This window comes from Anarrhichthys ocellatus, unplaced genomic scaffold, assembly GCF_004355925.1.
Source record: "Anarrhichthys ocellatus isolate YVR2014 unplaced genomic scaffold, GSC_Weel_1.0 scaffold115, whole genome shotgun sequence".
In the NCBI taxonomy this organism is placed as follows: Eukaryota; Metazoa; Chordata; class Actinopteri; order Perciformes; family Anarhichadidae; genus Anarrhichthys; species Anarrhichthys ocellatus.
The window spans coordinates 558,290-580,961 of NW_022280145.1; the positions used below are offsets into that span (position 1 = coordinate 558,290).

Consider the following 22,672-nt stretch of genomic DNA (forward strand, 5'->3'; position numbering starts at 1 on the left):
CTCTCTCTCTCTCTCTCTCTCTCTCTCTCTCTCTCTCTCTCTCTCTCACAGAGAGAGAGAGAGAGAGAGAGGAGTCCGCAGCCAGACATTAACCGCGGACATGGATGCGGTCTTAAACCTCAGGGCGTCCTTTTGAAATAATAATACATTTGTATCTTTTTCCTGATGAAAACCTGCCTCTGTGGCATTAACAGGAATATTTTTTAATATTAATATAGAGATCTGGCAAAAATGAAAAAGCAACATCTTGTAGTATGTGGTCCTTTAGGCTCCAGAACAGCTTCAGTGCTCCTTGTCGTAGATTGTCTAAGGAAGACTGAAAGACTGAAAGTGTCACTCTGAAAGAAAACCAGCGCAGCAGCTGGGAAATCTCACAACGTCCATTCTTTTATTTTTTGTTGCCTTCCCCTTCCTGGTTTGACGTCCGCCACATGTCCCGTGGCATCGACCAATGAGAGAACAAAGTGCTCCTCTGTGCACTGGCAGAGCCACGGTAGAGTACGCTGTGTGAGGATGCAGCATGTTGAACCGTTACACTGAGTTATTACACGGCCTTTGATTGGTGCGTTATGGCATTACATGTATCACATTACAGTAAGCTTACTGTACATTATCCCTTACTTAATGACACCTGCTCCCCCTCTCTGGGACTGGGAAGGATGAAACACAGAGCTCAGAGCGTATGAATGCTTTCCAACCGCCCTTTAACTCATAAACTGTGATTACACACGCAGCATATCTCTCGGCCTGGTAACGGGGAGGAATGTATGACTCTGTGATCGCCTTATCCGACACAGTGACCGTCTCAGGGACACAAACATCATGTCGTCCTCTGGAACCTCCCTTAGGTCCAGATCTGGTGGCAGTGAATAGCACAGCATGACTCACCTCATCTTCAGGTATCACTACCAGCCATTATCAACAATGTAGATTTATATGTTATGGATGAAGTGTTGCTTATAATAATAGTACTTTGTAGTAGTTGTTGTTGTTGTGTTGGTCAACGTCTGCTCTGCGTCGGTGTTGCTATCATATCTTGTTATGACACGCAGCTAAATGAACTTATAGGCTCTCTGCTCTTCCGCCTTAAAATACTTCACTGATGAGACTGTGAAAACACACCCTGTGTGTGTGTGTGTGTGTGTGTGTGTGTGTGGCTGAGTGAGCTCACCGCGGCATGCCAAAACAAAGATACCTGCGTAATTCAGCGGTGCTGTTGGGAAATCACTTGTGAAATTCCTCCGTCTTGCACAAACGCATCGAGCAGCGTGTGTGTACCGGCCCTCCTCTTCAGCTCGTCCTGATCATTTTATCACAAAGTGTTACTGACCGTGTCATCCTCTTCATCTGGCCCTTTAATCTCTCAGCCCGTCATGTGTATTCCCCAGGTGAAGCCCGTTCCATTATAGGCGCGCTCGGATGTCCTTAATGTGCCAGTGTTCAGGAATAGGCCCGTCTGTGTTTCTTAATTGGCCGTCTGGGACAGGAGGACAGGAGGACAAGCGGCAGCTGCAGACCTGAGAGCAGGCCGGGCTGACTGTCCGTCAAGGTCTGTTACTGTTACTACGCGTGTTCAGGCCTCATTCAGTGTGCTATGCCGTGAAACTGTATGCATTCATTGTTTTAAACTGCAGGTATACAGTTGTTTTTTTTTACAGCTTTACAGTCAAACATCTGCAACAGGAAGTGATATTTTGGTACCTTCACCGCAGTGTGTCTCGCTTCCTGTTTTGCGTGCTGCAGGCGGAAGCAGCGTGCTTGTGTGACACTGAGGAGTCTTCTCAATCACTTCCTGCCAACGACACCCAGAAACACGATGCTTCACCGTCACCGTTCTCTTTCTCTCCGAGCTCACGTGGAACACAATCTGCCATCCAGGTCAGAGATGGAGGGACGATGGACGGAGCAGTGAACACCCGTCTCTCCACTGTGTCTCTCCAAGTCTAAAATATCATCCTGCTTTCAGGTTTATGTCACCCAATGCCTCGTTTCCATTTTGTCTTTGGAGCGAGAGCACCCAGCGTGACTCAGCCATACTGTAGCATAAACCGGGAGCAGCAGCAGGTGCATCTCCCAGTAGAAGAGAATGATGCTGAAGTCTCGGTAAAGAAGGTCCAGATGCATGAAGCGGCCATCTGAATTATAATCTTTAGTGTTTAAAGGAACAGTTCAAAATACTGGGAAATCTGCGTGTTCGCTTTCTTTCCGAGAATGTGACGAAGTTCAATGTTGGTGTGTGATGCGCGCTGTAGACGACACTAACGAGAGCAGCAGGACTGAAGCACAGCAGTGCATTGTGAAACAAGAGCAAAGCAATGAGCTGGAGGGCGCTTTTGCGAGTTAGTTATTTCTTTTAACCTTTTTGACCGAGCCAGACTAGTTTCCCTGCTTCCAGACTGTGTGCTACGCTAGGCTAACAACATCCTGACTCCAGCTCTGGACTGAATTCAGAGACATGCAATGGATGTCAGCTGGGGAAAAACTAATGTTTCCTCAAATGTTGAACTACTGTGTTAAAGGTGCTTAATAAGCAATTGAAGCATATCTACTGCCTCAACACGGCGATCACAGCTAACGGTGTTCACAGTGCAAAACAAGGGCAGCAGTGCTGACAGTTAACCTCGGGGGGGGGGGGGGGGGGTTATGGGCTGCACATTACTCCTCTATATCTTTACATAGCAGATAGTTGTTTTCTGCTTTATTAAGGTTGTGAATATCTCACAGAGAAGCTTCAATGGAGACAGTGGATCAGTGAGCCTGCATCGCCCTGTCTCTCTGTAATGCTGCAGGAGCAGGAAGCTACACTTTAGTGACGTGTTTAGTATCGGTGGAATGAACTAAGAGCATGCAAACAATACAATATAGAACCGAGGACAACATAGTGAACATCTGAAGTCACCCCTCAAAGATAAACAGTGTGCACATTATAGTTAGAATCCCGAATGAGGTCAGTTGGTGGCAGGGAGCCGATGTGGTCCGGTGCAGTGTGATGATGAGCGGTCAGATTAGATCAACGTGGAGGGATGCAAATATGGGAACTGTACGTACTCAGCTATTCAAATCCAAACCTAGTGGATATCTCACAATGACAGAATTCACAATGAAGGAGGTCAGACTGCACCTCACAATCGTGTTTTGTTTTCTTTGCGGTATTTGGTTGTTTGTTTGCTGCGCAGTCATTGCACAAGCGCTTTGCATTTGTCACCTTGTTTACCTCACACCCCAGAAGAGCCATAAAGGAATCACTGTATCACTGTATGGGCGCCCTCGTCTGCCGTCTGCCAGACAAAGTGAGTTAGATCCTCCAGAGCAGCCCGGAGACAACCTGCCAAATCCAACTGTGGCAGAAACAAACGGGCCAAAAAGAAAAAGGTATGAAAGGCAGCACTTCAACTCGTCCCGCCGTCTCTACAGGGCAGCACTGTGTCAATAGTTTACGGGTCATCTCGGTTGATTTCTGTAACATCATTGTTGGTCTCATGTTAGTGACTCAGAGCCTCGGACTGCGTTATGTGTCAGGTCTCAGTGGTCACATTGTGATTGGGCGGCGTTCCCAACAAAGACTGCTTATAGAGACAGGAAACGCTGCTTCCCCTCTGCTCTGATATCAGTGACATTTAATGCGATACCGCTGTCACCGTGATGTGTGTGAAACTGTCCTTTTGAAAGATGACGAGGAGCCGCCTGCACCACATCTCTGTAAGTTCAAACCCAATCTACACATCGCTGTCGACTATTTTTAAAACTACTTTTGATGAAAATAAAACGGCTGAAATGACCAAACATTGTGCTAATAACACGCGACTACAGTTAGATTCATTGGATATCTCCCTCTCCCTCTAAACTGCATCAATAAACTCTGAAAACATATTTCTCCAGCTATGCAGATATAAGTAAGTCGTACGCGTATAAAGGATACAACCATCCACATTCAACCGAGCATCAGTGAGCTCCCTCCTCCTCCTCCAGAGCGGCCCTGGCAGTGAGGCCCACAGCTGTTGGGTCGTAGCGTCCTCGCCCCGCAGTGAAAGCGATTCAGTGAAGACGTCTCTCTCCGTTAGTTTGGGCTGAAGTGCGCCTCAGGACATTCATGGTTATTAATGAGCGCTCGCTGTCTTCTATAACGATGTGGTACGAGTGTGTTCTTTTCGCCGGCTCATGTCTGAGCATCGTCCTAAATCAAAAAGGTTGAGTTCCTCCGTCAGCACATAGTATGGAGGTAAGAGAGGCAACTGAGCAACGATCATGTGCAGTGAGTCATGTGCTGCTTACAAGAGCAGCGTGTAGATGTGTGTTAGCGCTCACAGCTGTGTGTGTGTGGAAGGAAAATGCATTACTTTAAGTGGCCAGTAACTATTAGCTCTGTGCTGCTCATTAGCATTGAGAGCTTCCTCCTTCATTCAGGCCCCTCGTGCAGCCTCGTCTGACACAGAGATGCCCTTCATGGTCCTGACAGAAGCCACCAGAAAGAGCTCACCGTGTGCTGGTCAAAGCCTGACTTTTCCCAATGAGATCAACCCAAGCAGCCCCTCTTCTCCTGCATTGCTTCTAGATTGACATCCATAGAGAGCGATGGAGAAGGTGATGGAATGTGTAGGTGCACGTTTTATCGTGACTCTGTTTTGTCCACGTAAATGGACGATACGTGGACAGCCAACTCTGTCTTAAATCATAGTCCATATTTCTAAAAACACCTGTTTCTATGATTATATCTTACCAAACACCAGAGTCCCTGGAAGAAACACGGAGGGAAGACAGATGAAGGATTGAATTACAAGTACTATGGCCGTCTTAAGACACCTGAGGTTGCCACCTGGCACACAGCCTCGGGAGAGACCTCAAATATAAAGACAAGACAAATAAGACCAGAATTAGCTCTACAGCGCAGCCTGTCCCTCTGCCTCCCTCTGTGCCGCTCGTTAGCTCTGGAGACGGACCTTCAGTTAGCGGCTGTAGCAACTCAAACTCAGCGGCTGGGCTCAAAGCGGCTGGTGGAGCGCTGGGTCTAACCTGTGTAACTGCAGCAACACAAACCCGACCAGTCCGGGATCCGCACATTTTCTGTTGCTAACGTTTCGAGTTGCTACCGCCGCTAGCCGAAGGTCTGTCTCCAGAGATGACCGCTCCCGCCAAAGTAGTCGAAGAGTGAGGCCAGAGGGCCGCGGGTTGCGCAGGCTAGCTAATGCTTGTCTCATTTGTGGTCTGATAAACAGTAAATTCATCACATTTCAGAGCCCCTCATTGCTCTTTTACAAGCTGCTGTCACTGTCACAGTGAACCTAAATACAAACGGTTTTACATCTTGCAAAATAGTGCACCTTTGACTTTTTATTTTTGTCCCACCTCCCCTCACCGCCACTTTTAATATAACTTATTTTGGCCAAACTCTGTCCCCAGAACACTATGAGCAGTCACGGCACCGTTTCTATGGCTCAAAGAGTCACTTACCTGTAATTATTGATGAGCGCTGCCAGGCTCAGTGTGTTGTTCACTGCAGCTTTCCTCAGACCTGTGAGCGGTCCTGTGGCCAATTGCTCACACACATCAGGGCTCTATCAATTCAGCCCCTCTTCATAGCCGCTATAATGGTCTGACATTTATTCTGCGGTACAAATTAATGAATTGGGACACACAGGGGCCATTTTAACCCACATGTAAACAAGCTGAACTGCTCTTTGAATCTCCTTAATTTGGCAATTACAGGAACAGAAAACCTGTTTCTGGTCGATCTCCCTGCTTGACCTGATGAAGGCAGATAAAGGTTCTAACAGTAGAATGCAAATAGGGCAGGGAGGGTCTGAGATGAGTCTCTGTGTGGAGGCAGACAGGCGTGCGTGCGTGTGTTTGTGTGTGAGATTAGGAAGGAGGGGTAGCAGTTCAGCTCAGCAGTTAATTAGACCCTGAGGGTCACACACACTGATCACACACACAAAAACACGTTTGCCTTTGAATTAGTTTTTGTTGCTCCGATATGGAAGCGTATGTATTAGTCTCCATTTTGCACATTAGAGTACTCGATGCAGAACATCAAATGCTAATAAATGTTCAACGGTAATGTTTCGGCCTCTGTGACATCTGTTCACGGGACACTCAACGACAGAATGTGGTTGGCTTACCACCGTGGTTACAGTTCTCTGTGTTATATCCAAATCTCTTCACTGCTCGATACCGATAGAAGTACCAGAGTTCTTTTTGTGAGTTGGGTGAACTGTCCCTAAAATATCATAGTACTTATTGAAGTGGTATTACCGTAACATGAGTTTATAAGCACTGCTGCATCTGTTACTAATGCTCTGTTGCTCGTGTTAGAAGGGTCAGTGGTTGTGTGCAGTGGTACAAACATTTAAGAAGTTGGTACCGAGTTATTTTTGCTAAAAAAAAGAAATAAAGTGGATTTGGAGAAGAAAGCCACGCGAGTGTTTTGACAGCTTCAGATCAGCTAACTGTTCCTTGCGGCGCGTCCGTGCTGACGTGGTGCACACCCATCACCACTAACATGTGCTGTAAGTGCACGCATTAGGAACCACGTGGCCGGAAGCCGCTCCCTCGGTGACTATTCATCTCCAGAGCAGTGAGCCGGTCTGGTGAGCGGGGTTAATGGCAGCACTTTAACACATTTAGGAATGCTGAACTCCTTGCAGCTCGAGGGCATCAGCTGGAGGGGGAAGCCAGCTGAGTGACTCTAAAGCTCGTCATCGTTCTGAGCTCTGCTGTGTGGTAATGGAGCTGAAGCTGCAACGCAGACGATACAGAGAATACAGACCCCAAATACAATCTGCAGTTGTTTTTATCATCAGGGTGTGAGGTGGAGTCCATTTGCCTTTTCTGTCAAAGACGAAAGACTGTGTTGTGTGATTACTGTAAACTGAAGGAAACGCACAACAACACAAAAACCCACTCGTAGAGCTCTCAGAGCTATTTCAGGACCATCACCGTTCTCACAAATATTGCGATTGTAATTTGACTTGCAGTATTTTCTATAAATGTCATGATGGGCCTGTTTGTATTCATAGTCTACATTAGTTTCATCATCACAAACGTCTCACATTCAGAGCTTTTATAACATAGTGACCCGTTGCTAGCTTCATCACCTCCATGCTTCTTATTCTTTCAAACACACAAAGACATAGTTTGGTGTCTGTTTGTCAACAGAACCATCTCTGGCTCAGCACAAATAGTACAAGAGCTCAAAACACTTGTTAATTATGTGTTAGAATCACAAGCTTTGAAAATGTCTTTAATTGCAAAGTAGATATAAAAACAATCATCTGGTGCTAAACGTTAACCGTTTGTATTGTTGGACTTAAAGGGCCCCTTCAATGCTCTGATACAGTCTTATGTCAAAGTGACAACACAACAGTCCAACTGACATTGAACGGCATTTTGATTTGTCTGCTTCTGTTCTGAGAAACAATTGTCCATTGTTCTACTGTCCACCTCATAACTCCATTCAAACACAAATAAACACATTCAATTGCATTAAACCGAAGCCGATGACAAGCTCCAGTCTTACGCATTGACTGAATGTCCCTGCATGACAGCAGAGGGCCGTGCCTCCTCACTGTGTTCATCCATCACCGCTATCAAGGTCTCTATATACATGCTGAGTTCAGACGGGGAACACATGTCGGTCGCACAATGGCGGCAAAATGAGTCGTCAGGAAGCTTGTTTTCTCTGATTTATATCCTGCGTGTGAGCTATACGCTGACGACAACGTACAGTTCTCCATGCCTCCCCCCCTCCTCCTCGTAATTGCTTTAAGCTAAATTTAATTTGGGATAATCAGCAGAAACACGAGCCTGGCTTGTCTCTCTAACTGTACTGAAGCCAGTGTGTGCTCAGCTCGCCGTAACACACCATACTTATAGCGATATAAGACATCCCAGGAGGTTGTTGGTTGGAGTCTTGCTAATATTTGAACTTCACTTCTAGTTTCTGACACAGAGCAGGCCCGTTCTGCAAGGATGGGTCAGTAGTCTCTCTTTGAACATCTGCGAATGCCCTCGCTCCATTACACTGTGTGTGTGTGTGTGTGTGTGTGTGTCCGTCCACAGGCCTAATAGACAAAGCTAATTACTCTGCAGTGCTTCGGGGTTGGAGGATGCTTTGTGATCTTTCAAGCCCACTCGCTTCCCTTTGTCCGATCTCGGCGCTGCCACACACGTGTTTAGTCATGCATACACACACACACACACACACACACACACGCTTCACATACACGCTGCAGACTGCATGTTCTAAGCAGACAGGCAAACAGTTGAGCGACCCACTGTAATAGATGTTGTTAGCAAACACAAATGAACACGTCCAGCGTTTACAGAGCAACATTATCATTCCTTTGGAGTCGTGCTTGTGTCCACCTGATGATCATTGTCCGGATAGTCGCTCTCTTGTGTCTCTTAAGCTGCTAAATGATCCGTTCTGTTCACCAGCTAGTTGCTAACTGAGGCTGTTTGCAACCTTTTGATATCTAAATATTGATCCGTGCAGCTTTAAAGTACATTTGTAATATGAGACACGAGCAGACATGCAAACATTTACATCCAAGAAGCTGGAGCCAGAAAACTTAAATGATTAAATCATTGACAAAACTATCATTGATTAATTTTCAGTCGATCAACGACTCAATTAATCAACTAGATATTCAGCTCTTAATGCAACAACAATACATTCTGATACTTGAAATGATGAAGGCGCTTGCAAATGACAAGTTAAATGTAAACCGTACTTTAGTGTTTCATTGTCACCTCTTTGCTTTAGATTTCATGAAACTATTTCTTTTTGCTTTTTAGAAAATGTACCAAAACACTGTCAACGACGAGTAGAGATAATAATGAGAATAAATATGAACCAACATGTAAATCATACCCTCTAATCTAAAAAGGAAATCTGGTTTGAATGGACCGTGAGAAACATAAAGTTATGTTGAGTAAATCTAACATCCCTGATGGTACTTAAACAAAACATGATACTATTTAGCACTGCATTTAGATCATGAATGATGAGTGTCTCTGAGATTCAAATCATTTTCATCAGCTTGTATGAATGTAGTAAAGCTCCTCCCTGACTCGTCTCCATCCTGCAGGAGCACGTGCACGGCGCTCCCGACCGGCTCCCCTCGCTTTTCTATTTCTTTTCTATCTTTGGGCACAGCGCCCATTGTGCCGACATCCTTCTTAATCCACCTGCTCTTCTGCTCTGTGCTGATTTCCAGCTGTTGCCACTGTTTAAGATGGACTTCCCTTCATTTTGGCACAGGAAACACATTGTCTCTTTCTTTGTTTTAGGCCAGCAGAAAATGGTCAGAAATACTGTTTCCAGCGTCATGTCAAGTGCACTGTGTCACAGCTGCCGTGGCATATTTCCATCCTTCCGTCATAGAACAATAAACAATAAGCAATTACAGGCCAGACGAGTCGGCCCTGCTGTCAAGAACAAATATGTCCGCCTCGCCCTCTTAAACCCAACCTGACCTTCCTGCACAGCCTTTCCTTCCTCAGCATTACAGATCAGCTGAGGTGTGAGCGCATAAAAACAAATGTCAGGCAGCGCTCTGCCGCACACTTTAAGCCCTGTGCTGCTCACTTGTGAGGCCGTGTGCTGCGGTGACTGTTGGTGCTCAGTGGAACACGCTGCAGCCGTGCAGCGATGAGCCAGACGATGTGTGTGGCAGCGAGCCGAGGGGAGCGCTGGACTGCACAGAGTCGACCTCCACTCGTCTCTCTCTCTCTCTCTCTCTCTTGGCCTTTATGTGTCTCTGGGTCTCCCGTGTCTCTGTTCCTTTTATCAGGAACTCTGTGTGTTTATTCCCATGAAGCATGTTAAAAAGTAGACGTGCGTGTCTCTTAAAGGATCTTGAGTATTGGGTTCTAGATAGGTCGTTGACCTCGGTTCGCAGTGATTATCAGTAATGATATGCTTTCATTAAAGGCGCTCGGTGTAGCTTATTTTAAAGACAGATGTATGTATATGTATTGTGGCAAAAGGTGCGATGAAAAATCTGGGTGCACCTAAATGATGGGCCTGTGCACCTAAATGAAAAAGTGAGGCGCCCCGTCACAACCCTGCCATCTCCACGTCCCGCTGCCATCGGTCCTGTAAACCATTCAGCAGACTTGCTGGACAGTCTGACCCAGTTGCACCATAATTACAGGCAGCTCATCGTTAATGTGCAATAGCTGATAATTAATGCCGAAATGCTGCACACGGCACATTTGAATGAAGATCCAGTGAGTCATCTGTTCTCTCCAATTAGTCTCACTTTAGTGAAATTAAGGAATTGATATTTGTTTTTCAGTAGCTGATCATGAACGGAATATGTGCTGGCAAATGATCCGCCCACAGTCGTGAGGAATGAGGAGACTGAAAGCGCCTCCCTGCCTTTGAGTCTGTATGTTTGCGCATCACTGTCTGAAAGAACACGGCCTCGCTGTTCATGACAGTAGACAGACATGTTAACCGCCTGCACGTGGATTTGTTTGAGGAGCTTCAGGCCTCAGGTCTTTCAGACAGCAGGATGTGCTTCCAGTCTGTGAGGTTAGCGGATTCTCCCTGACAGGACATCAGTAGCCTGCACCTGAGGGTGAACAGGCAGCCACCGTGCACTGCTGCTGAACGGGGCAAACAGGGGAACTGTGGTCGAGTACCACCTGTTCAGCAGCAATGTCTGTGATGTTCCTTTATGCTATACACGCCTGCTTCATTAAGTTATAGTGACCTTTTTTCTGGCTTTCACTACCAAACTAGGCTAAATTCTAAGAATCCATTTGACCTTTGTACCCTATAAATCAGCTGTAATACTTGTATGATATCTAGAGGATTGCTGTTGTCTCTCTCACTGTCACTCTGTCTTTAAACTCCCTTGGTTAGATATGTCCTGCACATGAATTATTGATGTTGAGAGGCTGAGCTGCTGCGCTGGAGGGTTTTCTTCTGCTCCATTACTGCCCTCACACTGGGCCAAGAGCTTTGCCGGTGGAGCTCCACTCGGCCCCGGCTATCACAGAGTTACTGTAGCCGTTTCACTGACCCCTGCCCAAAAGTGTCTGAGGGGCTGATCGCACGGAGACGCGTCGCTGCAGGCGCGATCGCTTCAGCAGGGTCCACGTGCTCAAAGTCTTCTTCAATACAGCATGATGTTCATTTAGTAAATTATGGTCCATTTAGACTAAAACAGACCATAAAGCAGGGGATGCTTTAGGGCGGGGCTTACTGTGATTGACAGGTCTCTGCCGCTACCAGAGCTGTATACAGCGTCTCTAAGTCACTCCTCCACAGTCCAAATATGGTCACTTCTGTTCATTGGTTGCAAAAAAAACCAACATGGTGACGACCGTAATCCAAGATGATTACATAGAGCCAGTGAAGTTATTTATATTTAGTATTTGTTTTGTGACTTCGACACATTTTGCCCGTGTTTTTCGTCCTTCACCTGTAACCTTTCACGTGTGTATTCACTTCATTAAAGTCAATTGCAGCATTTTGGTCCCCTTGGTGACCTTATTCTCCCTCTCGTGTCACTTCTCTTGCAAAAAAAAAAAAAAAACAAGATAGCGACGGACAAAAAAACAACAGTGTGACAAATAAAAACCAAGATGGCGAAATGACAAACTCGAGGCTTCAAAACCATCCACTTCTTGTGTTTAGTCCAATGTTACGTTCCCAACTGCTGGTTTACTACGGTAGCTGCTGTGGTTTGGCCTTGTGCTCAGGTGCATCCATCATCTATTGGACACATGCACACACAAGGCTCAATAGCTCCGATGACTCAACAGGATGACCTGCTTAAGCCAGCCACCACCTTCCAGAGCGCTGTACGTGAGGAGCGGAAGGTCATTGTTGATCTGAAGAGGAGCTGTTTGTATCTCTGTAAAGGTCGCTCTGTACAGTCCTGAGTTGGTCTGACACTATTCAAAGCCTTGAATTGGCGTTAGTGCTCTACAGCTTTGTGTGCCTGCCTGAAACTTGGATGTGTTTTGGACAAATCATGAAGAGAATCGCTGTGGGAGAGCGAAATCCACCTTTAGGCATTTCAGTAGCTAGCCAAGCTATTGTTCTGTTAAGACGTTAGGCTCAAGCAGTCAAGAGCATTTAGCATTTACCCAGAAGGGCCTTACCTGGCACAATGCATCTGTCCAGTATCTGTGCTGTTTGTGGGGTGGGTTAGGGTGAGCTGTGTGTCTGCAGGGGCTGGGTGCCAGGTGGGGGCTCCCACGGCACTCCTCAGAACTGGGTCAGAGGGATTAATTTCCTGGCCTGGTCGATTCAAGCTAATGTTAGATTAGCATGGGAAGTTTCACTTCCAACAGCCCCTCCACCCACTACCCTCAGCCAGGACTGGAAGTGAAGCGGCATGCTGCTTTTCACCCGCCGGGGGCTCGAGGTGTGTGTGTGTGTGTGTGCGTGCGTGACTCCCTGCTGACCGTGTGTCAGTCGGAGGTCATTGTGAGCAGCGGCAGTGGGTACGAGAATATTTAGATGTAACATTGGTCAAACTAAATCCTGTAGATGTCGCAATAGTCTGACACATGCTGAGAGGTTTAGCCAACAGATATTCTTCTATTCAGTACAAATAACACATTCTTACCAATGAGAAATGACGCACGGCCTTACTGGTCTGGTATGACCAGTAGCTTATGGTGGCTCGTGTTCGGTTGTGCGCTGCGTTTTATCAGAGGTGGAGAAGTTAACCGTACATTTGACAAACCAACCCATCAGTCTCCATCCTAGATCTCATGAAACCAAAGCAAACACCCACTATGACCACCAGTAGATGCACGTTTTTCAGTTTTTACTACAGAAAAACATCAATGTGAGGACTAAGATGTTGATTTGGCAAATGCATGTCTGGTTAACTTCCCACGAGTAGCACGTAGCCGCTTTCCACAGCTTCTCAACAGGAAGCATTCAGACCGTGTGCAGTGGACAGGCTCAAACAGGGCTAGGTAAATGTTAGCTCATGTTACCCTCTTGTTGATAATGCTGTATATTGGCCATTAATATGTCAGATTACTGACTTCAAGACTCTTCTCTACTTGAGCTACTCCTTCTTACTATTGCACTTTAGCACGTTCCTGTTCCGTAAATGTCACTTGTCGCCCTCATAGACTCACAAAATTGTTGTTTGGAGAAAGGCTGTAATATTAACCAACACATATTTGCAAATTGCACATTATACCTTTTAATATGAAGATTGTTAGAATGGCCGACATCTATTTCCAGTCGACTGTCCAGTAAAAAGGCATTATAGAAAAAACTAAATGTTTCTGTCTGTCTCTCCTCACATTACTGCAGCATCCTGTTCTCTCCGTTGTGTTTGGGTGTTGCTGGCACCAGTGGACCTTTCAATGTGCTGGAAGTGATTTTAATTAGGTTTCATACAGCGCCAACAGGCTCTTTATCGCCTCCCTTCTCAATCTCCTATGCACCTGCTGGGCTCGTCTTTTGTTATCAGCCTTCCATCAGGCCTCCTGTAATACCAGCGAAGCCTGTCTAGAGCTCTCCAAGCTGTGCAGTCTCACCATACACCACATAGTTATGACTGTAACATCTTCCATGCCTGCCAACAGTAAACCCCTTTCTTTCGGCGTTCAGGGATACAGATTTTATCCTCGCAAGATTTAGCTAATTTTAGCAGGGTAGCCTGCATCAATAAGCAGTCTCCCTAACATTTTGCTAATGATAATAATGTTGACTAAATACAGTACATATACAGTATGTTGTGTCTTTTTGCAAGTCATCCCCTTTGTCATTAAGTTCCCATGACTCAGGGAGGAAGCCCAGAAAGTGTGGTAATTCTTGACTCAGCTATTGTGGGAGTTGCCACATTTTGCTGCTCTGCATTGTTTCGTGAGGGAATGTTTTCATGCTCAAGAGGATATTATGGCTGACTGCATTACTTCTCTGTCTCCTCCACTCTTGTCCCCTACCCCCTCGTTCATCTCAACATTGACAGAAAAGATGAACAAAGCTCACATGGCTCATTCCCAACTGTCTCTCCTCTCTTTGAAAAGGTATCGGAAAGAACGTCATCTGCGACCGGACAGCAACGCCTCTGGATGCCTTCCGAATGATGTCAGCGGCCCAGTACTACCCCAAGTTGCTGAGCATTATGGGAAATGTGTTGCGTTTCTTGCCGGCCTTTGTTCGAATGAAGGAGCTGTTAGAGGAGGGCTACATCGGGGAGCTCCTGGTCTGTGAGGCGCAGGTAAGCCTAAATCTATAATAATGACAACAATGTGATACTTTCTGAACTTGCAAGATATCGGTGTCTCGCTCAAAGTCACTATTGCACTGTGGGTACTTTCTGACACAAGATTTGACCTCAGATACTTCTGTAGTCCTGATCACATTCAAGTGAAAAAAAGATCTAATATAGTTTTAAATCTTTGCCCTCAAGGTCCACAGCGGTAGTCTCCTGGGGAAGAAATACAACTGGAGCTGCGATGACCTGATGGGAGGTGGCGGTCTGCATTCGGTGGGCAGTTACATCATCGACTTGCTTACGTTTCTGACTGGTCAGCGTGCAGCAAAGGTCCATGGTTTCCTCAAGACCTTTGTTAAGCAAACGGATCACATCCGGGGCATCCGTCAGATCACCAGTGACGACTTCTGCACTTTCCAGATGGCTCTGGAGGGCGGCGCCTGCTGCACCGTCACGCTCAACTTCAACATGCCTGGGGAGTTTCGGCAGGAGGTGATCGTTGTGGGGACGGTCGGAAGGTTAACGGTCACGGGGACCGACCTGTACGGACAGAAGATCTGCGAAGGCGGAGAAAGCGGTGGAGGTCCTGAACTCCTGCTCAAAGACACAACGCCTCTTGAGAATGCCTCATTACCGGAGAAGGCCTTCAGTGACATTCCGTCACCGTATCTTACCGGAACAATCCGCATGATCCAGGCTGTGCGGCAGGCCTTTCAGGACCAGGACGACAGGCGGACGTGGGACGGGAGGCCTCTGACCATGGCCGCTACCTTTGAGGATTGTCTTTACGCGCTTTGCGTGGTGGATACCATCAAGAAGTCCAACCAGTGTGGAGAGTGGCAGAACATTGTGGTGATGACAGAGGAACCGGAGATCAGCCCGGCCTATTTGATCAGCGAGGCCATGCGGCGGAGTAGGATGTCACTCTACTGTTAGTATCCGGCTGATGGGCGGAACCCTTTGAGATGGCTGGATGCCCTGAGCAGTAGAGGAACCGCAATGTGATCAATAATCTAACCTTTATTTATAAGGAAGCCTTTCCTTTCTTTGCTTTTAAAAGACTTGAGTCCTTCCAAGGAGACACTTGTAATTAAAACTGATTCATACAGCGAAGGCAGAGCAGGGAGTGAGACTAATGCTACTGTGTTCTGCTTGACCATAAGGATATTGCGCCTCGCGTTTCTGCTTCTCTTCTACTATGACTGGGTCTGGAAGACAACTCCTTACACTGTGGGTCCAAACGAGGACAGCCAAGGAGGAACTATAGTCCTCTCAGTTGAAACTGTGCCGCCGTATTGTTGCTGTAGTCTGAAGTACTTGCTAGTTTTACCAAGTGAATGTCTTGAAAAGAAAATCTGCGTGCATCTTCCTGCTCTGTATGCTTCCTCTCTGTGTGTGTGTGTGTGTGTGTGTGTGTGTGTGTGTGTGTGTGTGTGTGCGTGCGCGTGCGTGCGTGAAACAAGAGAGTAAAGAAATCAATAGTTTGGCTGGTGGGTTGTTCAGAGGGGTTTACCCTCTGTTTGGCGTATGCAATATATCCAGGCTGCAGGCAGCAGCAGACACACCTTTGTTAAGGGTGGAAACACACTCTGGTGTGCCTTTATGCAGTAACAGTAGCCTGTGCATCAGTTTGCGAGTCCTGTATGAGTGGCTAGTGCAGTGATGCTTTGGTGTTCTTCTTATTTATTTTGTGCGTTTTCTATTGTCATGAAGCATGGCCATGATGCATAACATTCTCTGTGTGCATACCTGCACTGAGCCTGAAGTGTGGCTATGATTACAGTCTTGCACTAAGTTGCGAGTAAATGCAGAGCAGTGTGAGGGTTTGATCTTGATATTGCAATGCAATGGGTTCACACTTGCATCAAGCCACAGTGGTTGAGCATATAGCATGCTTTATAGAGCTTCTTTAACATGCACAGTGGAATGCAGGTATGTCAGTCTGCTTCACATACAAGTTCAGTTTGGACTCACACCTACAGTAAGACTGTAAACTTTGCATCTCTTCTAGTTTCCGTTATAGGTGTTAAAGGTTACGGCTGGTGTTATTCTACGTTCCTATTAACATGTCTGTGGAACGGGGCCCCGAGCCCTTTGAGTCATATTGAAGATGTAAACTACACATTTAGTGCTCGAGTGAGAAGTGATAGAATATCAGCGCCCTTATCTTTAGAACAGTGCAACAGCATTCCATTAGAAGACCATATAATTAGTAAAGAGAGCCAATGAAGAAGACACTAGCGCCGCAGCTTTTAAATCGCAACTGTGATTCCAATTGAAATGTGTGATTTCTACCATGCATGCAGACATCCCACCTGACTCTCTGTGTTTGGATCAGTTTTGCAGTCGCAGAAAATCCAACCACACGTTGTGTTCTACTCCCGGTCACTCACACTCACAGGCTGAGATCCAGTGTGACTCCAGCTTTAGTATCTGTGCAGCTGAGAGAACAGCACCGACCTACAAGCCAAAAGATTGATCTTCTCTTTGAACGCATCTCTGTCCCCCCCCCCCTTTTTTTTAAACTCTTAAACTCTGCTGAGATACTATCGTGTGTAACGACTACTGAAAATGTACATATGAAAACATGATGAAACAATATGCATTTGTCTAAAGGAATAAACAAGTACTGTATGTATTTTATTTGTAAAAACCAAGGAGCTTATTCTTTGTTTTCTGTATTCTTTGCTGTTGAAGGTTGTTTTTGACGGACTGACCTGCAGTGTGTTTGGGAGAGCGGCAGCAGACTGAGGCCTTGGAGCGTTCATCTTCTCGTCCCCGTCTGTGAATTATTGACCAAAACAAGCTCTTCTTTTAACGCTGTTATGTAAAGCTTCACGCCGTAAACACCCCGGCTAACTAGTCCGAGTCCAACACTGATAAGCTATCGCTCTTAAGATAACTCAAGTTACACGATTGCCCCGTGTGTACCGAGCGCCTTATCAAATCTGCATATAGACTCAGGCCTGTGAACATGCTCTATGACTGTGTGATTCATGGCTCTGTGCTGGAATAGCCTCTGGCTGTTGTTTCTGACTTGGATGTAAATTATCTCCCACTGGTTGGCCGACGGACCCGTACGGGGAACCTAAGGTGAGCGTCTGACATTAGCCCCCGAGCCCTGCGACTGGTTGAGTCCACCGGTCTAATACTGTGTCTCCTGCAGAGGAAAAGTCCCACCGTTAACATTTACATGGTCACACACACAAATCATAATCGTTAATCATTTGTTTCCACTTGCTTCACCACTGAGATCCATTTTCTGCCACGGTTATTAGGGCCCAAGCAACCGACAACGTCGGGCCAGCGAAGGCCCTATTGAAATTGTACCCGTTTAGGTAAACGTACGCATGGTTGGAGGACTTGCCATGCATGAAAACTCACCAAATTTTGGGGACTTGTCAGGCCTGGTGAAAATAGCCATCTGAAAAAGAATGCATCTTTCTGTGTTAAGCAATGGCTCTCTAGCGCCCCCTACAAGTCGGACCGGCGACGCCCCTCGGCCAGTATGTCCGATTGACTTGAAATTCAACACACATGTTCACTTGAGCTAGAGCTACATAAAAGCCAATCAGACCCTTCAGCTCCGCCTACTTAGATTTTCCGCCATATTGAATTTAGTGTAAAACACATTTCTGCGAACTCCTCCTACATGCTTAGTCCCATTACTACCAAATTTGCTGTGGATCATTACTGGATCTACATCATCAAAAGTTATCAAAAGCTTTTTGATATCTCTTTTCGTTTACAAGATGTGTACCAATAAACTTCTTAGGGGCGTGGCTTAATATCAATACATATAACTTCTCAACCGTATGTCCTAAAATTACCAGATTTTCAGCATATGTGCACATTGCGTCCTCTAACATACCCTGAGATTTATTTTGCATTCAACAACTAGGGGGCGCTACAGTAAACCCGTGAAGTTGTGCTTTTTGTCACTTTTTGCAGATTTCAGCCTTCGCACTTTAACGAACTCCTCCTACAGATTTTAAGCGATCAACTTCTACTTAGGTCAGGATGCTCTTAAGACCTTTGTGATTAAAAGTTATCAAAATAGAGTTTTCATCAAAGAACCTTGACGTGGCGGCCATTTTGCCTCATTGTTTATGAAAAAATAAGTTCTTATAAGTTGTTATAACTCCAAGGTACATTATCCAATCTGCACAAAACGTCTTATGCATGATGCTACTTCAAGCTTGAACATATTTCAATTGAAAACAATTCAATAACTCATAGGGCCGCCTACTGGCTAAAGGAAATGTCATATTCTATACTTTTATTTACACCTCCTAGCCAGGTGACCTGATTAGTCTAAAATTTGGTAAGGATAGCCTTAAGACATTGATGATGCATCATCATGAATATTGTGAGTTTTTGTTGAACGCTGTTGCCGTGGCAACGCATCGTTCGCCATGAAAAAGGAAGCTGATGGTTTAGTGTGTTGGGATGCTCAAAAACTCATGGAACTTTGTACATGTGTCACAAGTCATATGAAGAAATAGTTTATATGATTTTCTTTATTGGCTGTTTTAAATTGCCTCTATAGCGCCCCCTACAATATTTCAAAAGAGCAGCCCCAGCGCTACGTTTTGGCTACATATATGAAGCTTGGTAGGCACATGTGTCCTATGGAGACTTAAAGAAAAGTCTCTTTGGACCATGCTCCAAACCCTACAGGAAGTCGGCCATTTTCAATTTTGTATGAATTTATACAATATTTCGACGATGCAGCCCTCGCAGTATGATTCACTATCTATATATACATTTGGTAAACAGATGTATCACATGTAGACTGACAAAAAAGCCCCCGGAGCTCTAAGCTCTAAACCCAACCAGAAGTCAGCCATTTTGAATTTAGTGAAAAAAACCACATTTTTGCGAACTCCTACATGCTGGCTCCGATTTCTACGAAATTTACTGTGGATCATAATTGGATCTAGATCATCAAAAGTTATCAAAATCTTTTTGATATCTCTTTGCGTTTAAAAGATATGGACCAATACACTTCTTAGGGGCGTGGCAAAATATCAATTCACATAACTTCTCAACCATTTTTTCTAAATTCCCAAAATATTCAGCATATGTGCACATCGCATCCAGTAACATACCCTGAGAATTTTTTTGCATTCGACCACTAGGGGGCGCTACAGTAAACCCGCAAAGCCTACTGGCTAAAGGAAATGTCTGATGTAACTCAGCTGGACTTCTTCCAAAGGTCCCAAACTTCACATGCTTGATAACACTCATGGCCTGAGGATGTCTACAAGATAATTTCCCCTAATACTCACAGCGCCACCTGCTGGCGAAAGGAAATCTGCATTTTTTGACAAACACCATCCGATTTACATGACTTTTACACAATGTGGTTTACACTTGATATAGAGCTACATAATGCACGTGTTCTGTAGTGCCAGGCAAAAGATGTTTCAGACGCAACAGTGACTCACAACATCACCTTTGGATTCACTCTCGGTTTGTAGCTGGTTTATCCGTATCCGTATCCACACAGACGACTCCTCCTCCTCCTCCTCCTCCATGGAGAGGAAGTCAAACAGCTCAGCAGACTCATCCTCAGCAGCTTCCCCGGGTGCTGTGGTGAACCAGAGGGCTTTTTCCTTCAGCAGCAAAATAACAGCAAAAGACTTAATTTCCTTTCTTCAGTACCCGTTACGATGCTCTCACATCACCACCTTCATACTCATAACCGTCTACTGCTTATTGTTGACATGTATGCATGGATCGCTCATGAGAAATGGTTCATTTTGGAGGCGAACAAACTCAAAGAGGGGCTTCATCTGCCCTTGGAGACCGTTACTTAGCAACCGGATGCCTCGTTGTGGAAACTAGGTCCTTTCTTCTTCTCTCTCCTTTCTTTCCCCTCACACAGTAACACAGTAACACACTGCCCTCACTTCAGCACTCTCCCCCTCCTCCCCCCTCGTTCTCTGACTGACTGGTCAGAGGGTCAGTGAGTGGTGAGAAAAGATGACGCTTTGTGATCTGCTCTTCACTGATCAGTCTTCTTCACGGGGTAGCCCGCAACATCAGTTTCTCCTTTCATTCTGTCTCTTATCTCCCCTCCCTCTCTCTCTCACCCTCTTTTATATCTAGTGGGAGTCAGGTTGAAGCCTGGAGGACAAGGTCATGCTCCCTCAGACCTTCCCTCAAAACCTCTTCTCCCCTCATCTCCTCTCCTCTCCCCTCATGACCTCTCATCTCCCCTCATCTCCTCTCCTCTCCCCTCATCTCCTCTCCCCTCATCACCTCTCCTCTCCTCATCACCTCTCATCTCCCCTCATCTCCTCTCCTCTCCCCTCATCACCTCTCCTCTCCCCTCATCACCTCTCATCTCCCCTCATCACCTCTCCTCTCCTCCTCTCCTCTCTAAGTACTTTAGTAACCAGGACAGAAGTAACCAAGCACCCTTTAATAGAAGTGAGATAGAGGTAGTGAAAGCCTTTCCTCAGCTGGTTTAGAGATGCTGACTGCTGCTCTGTCTACTGTACTTTGAGCTCTCAAACGCGTCCTTATGGGTTTTAATCTAGAGAATGTATACTTCCCGTAGGAATTGTTCGTATTTTCTACCCGTTATGAGCGACATGACATTTTTAGGAGGTGGTCCCATGTCACAGCAATAGAAGCCCTTCTGAGTTCACTGCGTGCTGTAAAGTCTGATGGTGCACTTCTGTCAAATAACGCCGTCCCCTCCCCCTCTCTCTCTTTTCATTGGCTGTGTGACTCCTGCCTCAGTGTCTCATCTCCCTGTACCTGTGTGTGTGTGTGTGTGTGTGTGTGTGTGTGTGTGTGTGTGTGTGTGAGAGTGTGTGACATGGTTTACAGCTGCAGCACTTGTCTCATGCTGCAGTTTCTATGGAATAAAACAATATGTAAATCCATAAAGACTCTAATTTGACTTTCTTATGAATATCATTTGGTTGCATGGATGCCAGCTGAACACATTTAAGGGGAGATGCTCCAGGAGAATAGTGAACATTTGAACTTATAGATATCGCCATGAAACTCCCTCAGTGGATTATTTCTATCTGAAAATATATGTTTAGATATGCAAATGAAGCATCATCTTATTGAACACTGAAGACCGGTTCACATGTTGGGGTTGTATAGTTGATATATTATAGTCAGAGGTTTCTACTGGATATCACTCCATCAATCAAACAATACTGTCAGCAATCATTTAAACATATATATTTTGGTCATGTTTGTGGGAATATAATGTTGTATAAATCAGGATATGAATTATATGTGAGCAAACCCCTCTGTGTATAGAGAGGAATGAACAGTAAAGTTTGGTGTATGTAAGCGCTGCTGAAGAGGAGATTTATGGATCAAAAACTCATTTTAAAGATGTGTTTTGTAAAATGACGTATGTTTTAAAGACACTACAGCTGAATAAGGTAAAACTATTTAGTAACTGATGTCACCATGAAGCTTCCCCAGTTAATTACTTACATTAAAACAATTGGTTTTTTTTTCATTATAAGTTTTCTGCGATGTTATGTTTAAATATGCTAATGAGGCATTATCTGATGGTAACTGTTGGTGAATTTAGGAGAAATCTACAGACTCAAATAGATACGGTAGTGAAATAAACCCCTAACTGTGTGTTTTGGATGTTTTCTTTCCACTCTTTTTAAAGACGATGAGAGTTATGGGAGCAAAATAGCCCAAAATCTCACCAGCGCATGAAAAACAATGCTTTTCATTAGATTGTCTCACTTTGTCTCTGCATGCATGCGGCTCTGAGATGTAAATGATACAGAAACACCTGCTGCTGCTCAAAGGCTTGTTTGTTGTTTCATGGGAGGACCAGGAGTCCTTCAGCTTCTCCTTGGCTGCAGACATGTGGAGAGTCTCTGCTGACCCCTGCTGGCTGCTGAACACATGTTTGCAAACTTTGAAATCCAGAACAAGTAATTGCTGCAGTATTCGCTAATGGGAATTCTTCAAATTAAAAATATGTTTAAAAGATTAGTTCATTGTTTTTTATGACAACATATTCTTGGTAAATGTTATGAATGAATTTCCTTTGTATACATATACACTACAAAAGAATAAGAAAAGCCTGAAACTTCTGATTTAATCAAATGCGGTTTTACAGATTGAGATTTTCCAAGTAGTCTAGTTTCAAAAGCTGGAGAAAAAGGTTTCAGCCAACGACCCCTCGTCAGTTTGGAGAGACCTGGAAGTACTCACCAACTACAGGAGCCCCCCCCCCCCCCCCCCCCACTGAGGCCAATCACCAACTGGCTGACGACCTGAATTTTTTCTATTGCAGGTTTGATAAGTCCACTTTCACACCCCCCACCATCAAACAACCATCTACACCTGCTGCCTCCTCCTCACCTCTCCCAACCGACCCCCCACCAGCACTGAGGATCTGTGAGGAGGATGTGAGTCGGCTCTTCCACAGACAGAAGATCAGGAAGGCACCAGGCCCAGACGGT

At 45.4% G+C, this 22,672-nt stretch overlaps 1 protein-coding gene across 1 annotated transcript in view; it reads left to right on the plus strand.

The window, feature by feature from the left end:
* The window catches only part of gfod1 (glucose-fructose oxidoreductase domain containing 1), a 28,878-nt gene extending 13,468 nt beyond the window's left edge, over window positions 1–15,410 (plus strand). Inside the window, exons 2-3 of the mRNA XM_031876771.1 lie at window positions 14,014–14,207; window positions 14,400–15,410. Coding sequence (XP_031732631.1) covers window positions 14,014–14,207; window positions 14,400–15,140 — 935 coding nt within the window. The 3' untranslated portion in view covers window positions 15,141–15,410. The remainder of the gene's footprint in view (window positions 1–14,013; window positions 14,208–14,399) is intronic.
* The last annotated feature ends 7,262 nt before the right edge of the window (window positions 15,411–22,672 follow it).